Genomic DNA, 7836 nt, shown 5'->3' with positions numbered 1-7836 from the left:
TGATGATGAAGAAAAACAATTATTGAGTTCCAGTAGCTCAGCTAGCTTACATTCTGTTAATACTAATGTTGGGAGATGTGTTCACAGGTTTTGGAGTGCATCATAGCTGAAACAAAGCTTTGAAAATAACCTAAAGTGAGACTAAGTTTTTCTTTTTCTTTCTTTTTTTTTTGTCAAATAGCTTTGAGGTGAAAAACCCAAGAAGAAAATCTGAAGTTTTAGAAAAACACAGTTGGAGGATGGTAGGGAGAAAGAATGGGGGGGATGGATATGTAAATATGAGTAGTAATTAAAGAATTTAAATGAAAAAGATAAAAAAAAGCACAGTTAAATAAGGAGTTGATTAAGGTCAGGAAACAAGAACAAAGCAGCCCAGTTATCATTAGCTGACATGCATTTCTTGCTAGGATTGGTTGATAACCAAAAGTGATGATTCGTTCATTGTACCCATTTCTGCCCTCAATCTCCTAATATAAAAACTATTGATGAGTGGGTATGTTCCCTAAAGACTTAAAGTAGAGCTAAGTGATTCTTTTTCATATATAAAATTTTAGATTTGTGATTCCTTTATGATTTCCAGTAAGATTACCTTTTGAGACAAGTAATAAAGTGATTTTCCTTTCTTTAAAACTGCAAAACTCAGGCTGACAGTAAAAAAAAAATCTTGTTTGCTTACACTCTGTTGATCTATAAAAAGTTGCTTAGATATGAATGTATTTGGGTTTTTGGGATTTGTTTTTCACCTATAATGTGTATAATGTTTAACCATGAAAAAGATGTGGAAAACATGCTGTTTTTCACTTGTATTCATTGTGATCATTCACTTGAAAAATAGAATATGACCACACTGTAATTTTCATATTACCTGAAAGATTTTGTTGGGTATATAAGCTGTAAGGGAAAGAATAAGGATGAAGTCAAAATGAGTTAGAAGGAAAACATCAAGAATGAGAGAATATGGAAGAATAAATGTAGAGATAGAGGGAAAACATCAAGAAAGACAGATGGACATTTGTGGATGCAGATTTTAAAAAAGAGAATATGGAACATAGAAGGTGAGAATACAAAAGAAGAGTAAAGAAAAGGTGTGAAGGAAACCATTAAGGGAGTGTATGAGTGTTTTTGCCCTACCCCTTCACATTAAAATGTCACAGCATGTGCTGACTCTGTATATTTATTCCCTTTGAGCCACACTCTACTGGAGGCAGGTCTCCCAGGCAGTGATATGCACCCTTGAGGATATCTTGTTATGGCGGACATTGTTATGGTTCATAGTCTTTGCACAACTTTGTGGGATTATTTATTGCTTTTCTCCCTTGGATTCTTACATGGCACCTTCATATACTATAAGAACTACTCCTCAGGGAAGAGTCTTCAGGGCAGTTCTAAATTCCTCCAAATCCTATGTCTGAAGTATGTGTTGTCCTTAGAAAGAGTCTTCAAATTCTGTGAGGGCAATTACTGGCAATGGCAATAGCCTATTTTAATTGGAGGACACTCTGGAAACCTCTAACAACTTGAAAGGAGGCTTCCCAGGCCTGTTTTTTGTTTTTTGTTTGTTTGTTTGTTGTTTTTTTTATAGTTGGCATTCATTCTAAGTTTCACAAGCACTCTTTTGAGATGTTCTATTCTATGTCATGCCATTTAAGTAGTTTTTGGAGTTTAAAAATGTAATTTGACATTCTATTTTGAGTACTAGAGAATTTTACTTTAAACCAGTATTTTGTTTCCAGAATTTCGATGAATCAAATCCTTAGCTCCTTTCCCCACATTGCAGAAGGATTATCAGAGAATTTAACTGTAATCCCAGGTGAGTGACCACACCACATCCTCAGGATTTAAGCAGAATGTAATGTCCTATCAGAGTGGACTTTAAGGGGGAGGCTTTTCTGGACAGAGTATTTTATGACCAGGCTGCTTCATACACAGTGGGTAGGAAAGGAGAGAAGCTGCCTCTAATGGCAGCATCTTCAGAGTGCCAACAGCTGTATTTTCTGAGCAGCTCCACTAAGTGAAAGCTGTTGGGGAGTGTGATGATTTTAATGAGAATGGCTCCCATTGGCTCATGTATCTGAACAATTGGGTACCAGTAGGTGACCTGTTTAGGAAGGCCAGAAGGTGTGGCTAGGTCCAAACAGGTGTGTCAGCGATGGTGGGCTTCAGAATCTCATAGCCCACAGCAGGTCCAAGCTGTACATCTCTCTGGCCTTACTTGGAACTGATGTAAGCTCTCAGCTACTTCTCCAGGGATATGCCTGCCTGTCTGCTATTATGCTTCCTGCCAAGATGGTAATGGACTCACCCCATGAAACTTTAGTTAAGTCCCCAATTAAATGCTTAATTTTATAAGTTGTCTTGGTCATGGTGTATCTTCACAGCAATAGAACTGTAACTGAGACATGAAGTTGGGCTGAACTCTGTGTAACATGAACCTAAGAGAGGAAGATCGAAATTACTTGTAGAGTGAGACTGAAACAGATTTTTTAAAAAAGACTAGAGTCTATGTTCCTCATTTGGGTCATAAATTTGTGGTCTAATAACAAAGGACACTAGAATATATAAGTCACTCAATTTTGTAAGACTTCTTGGTAGAGATAAAACCCATGTCTGGGTTTTCCTGAAGCTGTTTTTGGTGAGAGGTCTTCCACTTAGGGAGAGAAAAGTATTTTGGGGACCAAATCCCAGGTTGCCTTTAGCAATGACAACCATCCTAGGTTTCTAGGAATTTGATATTTGATATGATTTTTTTTTTGCTGCTTTTCAGAATGCTAGGTAAACCCCATTGAGAGAAGGCACACAGCCCTCCCTCACAGGGCCACTCCCCTCAGGCCTCCTGCACCTTGGTTTGTGTGCAGCTTCCCCTGCATCTCTGTCACTGTGTCACTCAGAGCACAGTAGTACAGGGCAGAGTCTGACAGCTGCACTGAGGACTTCTGCAGGTGGAACGAACTGTTGCTCTTATGGAGAGTGGCATGGAACCCTTGGTGCTCTGTCCTCTTGTTGTCTGTGAGGCTCTTCAGGAGCAGCTGAGGGGCTTTGTTGAGATCTTGCACATACCAGAAAACTGTAGGAGCCGAATAAGTAGTCTGATAAGCGCAGCTCAGCATCACAGGTGACCCCTCTGTGACAGTAACCAGGCCTTCTGTCTGGGTCACTGAGTCTCCATTGATCTTTCCTGAAAAATTAATCAATCTTCAATCAGTCAATAAGAAGAAATTACTTTTCTGTGTGGGGAATAAGGTAAAGACTCCCACAGCTGTGAGAAGATGACGTCATCAACACTTAGGTAAATGTAACTCACCAAGCATCAAGAGGAGCAGCAGAACTGGGCAGGTGTCAGGAAGCATGTTCACAGAAGACAATGACACTTGGTTCTTGAGTTCACCAAACTCACAGGACAAGTCTCCTCAGGATCTTACTGAAACTCCTTGTTCGTAAACAAGGACCTCCTCCTGCACAGTGACAGTCTGTCATGTGAGACATTAAGCACATCTGATCTGAAGAGGCAGCGCCCTCTGCTGTTTTCCCTTCAAACTGCACCACAGATGTGCACAACACATTGTGAATAAACTTGAAAACTCACCCAAAGGAGGCAGGTCCCAAGTCCACAGTGGATGCCCCAAATCACCAGGGTTACTGAACTATGTGTACACTGTGATGTTTAGGATGATGAGTGTACATAAAAGAACAAACACACACACACACACACACACACACACACACACACACACACACACACCTCTGATATAATTTATCCACCTTTTCTCATTTTATTGTTTGTGAGAATGTTATGTGAAGTATTTTAATTATATCTCCTGATCCCTCCACCCTTGACAGATGAATCCACTCTTCACTACCAACAGAGTTTTGTGCCACCCCCATTTATAATAAATCACCTCGAGGTTTGCATTACAGGTTGTGGAGCCAACATATTCTTGGGTGTGAAGCCTTCAGGATAGGGTGATATGTGTACCTGAGGCTGTACCATTAAAGAAACCTGAATCTCCTTCCCAGCAGCTACCAACTGCCAGTAGCTCCTTAGCTAAGGGTGGGAATGCCCACCTTCCCTCTGCTTGCTGGAACTGTGTCTGGCCTGGTCCTTTGCAAGTCTCACGTATGCTGTAGACCTCTGTGAGCTCATGTGTGCAGCTGCCCTGCTGTGTCCAGAAAAGGTGTCTCCTTGTGGTCACCCCCCACCTATGGCTCTCACGTCTTTCCACCCCCTCTTCCTCAGTGACCTCTGACCTGGGGAGGGGAAGAGGGTCTGTGATGGAGATGTCCCATCTGGGACTGACTGTCCTACAGCCTCCTCTTCTATGCAGCCCAGTGAATTCTGATTCTCTGTGTCAATCACCATGTGCTTCATCTAGATGCTTCTCTGAAGAAGACTGGCTGGTGCACCAATGTGTGTTTATAACAAAAATTCACTAGGAGTTCATCTAATGATATGTCCATTTAGCAGAATAATATTCATAGGTTCTCCCCTAGGGTCTATGTCTTGTCTAGTCACAAGATTTTAGTCCCGTAATTGGTACCACATATGGGTTTCAGCTTGTGAAGCAGACCTTAAATGGAATCAAAGTTAGTTGGCTGTTCCCATGATATTTGTGCCACTATTGAAAAAACAGGCATGTCAGCCAGGCTGTTGTTGTAGCTCATGGGGTTCAGAGACCAGAAAGATTGGCAATTCATTTTCTCCTCCAGTAGGATGCATAGCACATTCCAGCACCATGAAAGCTATCCAGTAAGAATGAGGAACCAAGGTGAGTATCAGATTAAATTCTCCCTGTTCTTTGACTTTTTCTATAAGTTCTTACCATCAAGTTTCAAAGGGTGATCAACAGTATTGACAATATCTCATAATATAGAGAGGTATATGGAACCAAACTAGTCAATAGGAAGTAATCTACTCCTAGCACTTAGCTTTTTGTCTGTTAGCCTGTGTTGTCTAATATGGACATCATTGCCCCGTTACAGAGTTATTCTACTGAAACTCTATGTACACATGTGTGTGTTCTAATGAAGCCAGAAGTGGTCACTGAATCCCCTGGGACAAGACATACACTATACTGTGAGCTGACACAGGGGTGCTGGGGACTGAGTTATTTTCTCCCAGAACAGTGCCTGCTCTTAATCACTGTACCATTTCTCCAGTCCCAACCTGGGATAATTCATGAGGCAAATTATTAAGATGATTTCTAGGGGATGAATAGGACAGAGTTAAGCATTCAGACTGTGTCAACAAAGGGACCAGAGGGATGTAGGCAGAGGTGCTCCTGCTACTGCATGTTTCCTACCCTATTTGCTGACATAGACTTAATGTGAAGAAGTACAGAGGCCAGCACAAATGGTAGAGACATTGAGAGCCCTACTAAGGGATTTATTATTCGTTGCCCAGGCAACAAAGCAACTGAAGGGTGTTATGCATAGTACAGATCTTGTTGATATCACACCACATATGATGGTACATTATTGTTCAAGGTGCGGCACAGATTATGGGGAAGAGTCCCTAAAGGCAAGGAAGCCTCTAAGACAATGAAGCTGAAAGCCAGGTGTGTGTTACTGAGCGTCTGATCTGGAGGTGGCACTCATCAGGCTGGGTGGTAAAGTTCAATACACAATATTAATAAAAAAACCTATAAAAGTAGCTGCTCCTTAGGAAGTGAACTGTCTTAAATAAGAACACACAGAGGAAGATCATGCTGCTAAAGGTAAGTTATTTTTAACTGTTGTTTTTGTGTGTACTAGGATATATTATCCAAGTTCATTATCTTACAGCCTATCAAACAGTGTCAAAATCAACAACAATAATATAACCCAGTCATATTTGCCTTCATCCTGAGACAGTGAACAGGTTCCTTCCTTTTCACTGTGGCCAAATACCCGAGAAGCACCAATGTGAAGGAGGAAGTCTATCTTGTAACTCCAAATCTAGTCATGTGAGAATAAGCACTAGTCATCACAACTCACCCTTGTCAACACATGTACACACACCACACACATATACAAACAACATTCACATGTACATCCATACACATCACATACACTCATTACACACATACACTCACCACACACACATACACTAACTACACACACACACACTCACCACACACACACACACTCACCACACACACATACACTCACCACACACACACACATACTCACTACACACATACACTCACCACACACATACACTCACCACACACACATACACTCACTACACACACATACACTCACCACACACACGTACACTCACCACATACACATACACTCACATTGCACAATACACTCACCACACACATACACTCACCACACACACATACACTAACTACACACACACACACTCACCACACACACACACACTCACCACACACACATACACTCACCACACACACACACATACTCACTACACACATACACTCACCACACACATACACTCACCACACACATACACTCACCACATACACATACACTCACATTGCACAATACACTCACCACACACACACACTCACCACACACACACACACTCACCACACACACATACACTCACCACACACATACACTCACCACACACACACACACTCACCACACACACATACACTCACCACACACATACACTCACCACACACATACACTCACCACATACACATACACTCACCACATACACATCACAGACATTTGATTTTCATTCAATACAAGTTTTTGGCATTTTGAGTTCATTGACTTAACTAACATCTCAGATGCCACATTAAAAGCTGGCTTTGTGGGCTGAAAAGATGGCAAAGTGGATAAAAGCACATCCTGCTACTGCAGAGGACCCGAGTTTGATTCCCGGGGGCTATATTGGACAGCTCACCCACGCCTGTATTCCACCTCCTCTGTCTTCCACAGCCACCTCTACTCATGTGCACACACACACACATAATTAAAAATAAATCTTGTTAACAACTTAGCTCTGTTTGATACAAGTGGATATGTTTACCATCTGGAGCAGAGATCAGAAGTTCTGTTTGAACATAAACTGGCTTTGATATGCATTTTGTTTTTATCATTTCCCATTTTCTTGGAAATATGAAACATTGCAAAGTAATTTTCTAAATGATTAGTATGAGATGAGTACAATTCTACAAGTCCAATATGAATTAGCATCACATGAATCTGTTTATTCTCACCTGATTTCATCTATTAGAGAGTAAAGTCAGTATCAAATGTGTGCAGTTTTAGAACTTAATTAAAAAAAGACATTTGCTTCTCTGATGAACAATGAGAAACATAAGCTAAAAAGTCAGATTTGGTAGTTCTTTGTGGATCTTGTCTAATGGCCTCCAATGGTATCCAACACAACGCTGCAAGGAGAGCTGCATCAGGCACTGTGCTGTGTTGACATGATAAGATCACTAATAGATACATTATTTGTTTGTTTGTTTGTTTGTTTGCTTGCTTGTTTATTCAGTTGCTTGTTTGCTTAGCTAGATGATTGCTTGATGTTTTTAGTAAGAATGAAGAGAAAGAACAGTTAAAAATGTAAATCTTTTAAAGCTGCAGACACAACAGGTCCAGGAAAAATCAACTGTAATTATTAAAGATTGTAGGGAGACACCCTAGCCCCACCCAATAGTCCTGGGACAGGTACCAGGTGGACCCAGGACTCGCCCATAAGGGCGTGGTGAAGGAAAGCCTGGGTGACGTAAGGGAGCTTCTTAAGGGCTGCATGTGGGGACCCTAGCTCTTTCTGGCCACACTTGCTGGGTTCCTGTAACCTCGCTCTGGCCTGCATTTTGCCCTGGTGTTTTCTTGAATAAAGAGACTTTACTATCAAGGATTACAGTTCATCTT

The 7836-nt window shown here is 41.2% G+C and overlaps 1 gene segment (V, D, J or C); it reads right to left on the bottom strand.

The window, feature by feature from the left end:
* Positions 1 to 2760: 2760 nt before the first annotated feature.
* Positions 2761 to 3347, bottom strand: LOC103164395. The segment is given in 2 exon segments: positions 2761 to 3175; positions 3302 to 3347. Coding segments are annotated over 2 exon segments (461 nt in total).
* Between the last annotated feature and the right edge of the window lie 4489 nt (positions 3348 to 7836).

The sequence above is a fragment of the Cricetulus griseus genome (assembly GCF_003668045.3).
Source record: "Cricetulus griseus strain 17A/GY chromosome 1 unlocalized genomic scaffold, alternate assembly CriGri-PICRH-1.0 chr1_1, whole genome shotgun sequence".
Lineage (NCBI taxonomy): Eukaryota > Metazoa > Chordata > Mammalia > Rodentia > Cricetidae > Cricetulus > Cricetulus griseus.
Note: the sequence above shows the minus strand (reverse complement) of the source record. Positions and strands in the feature narration are given on the sequence as shown.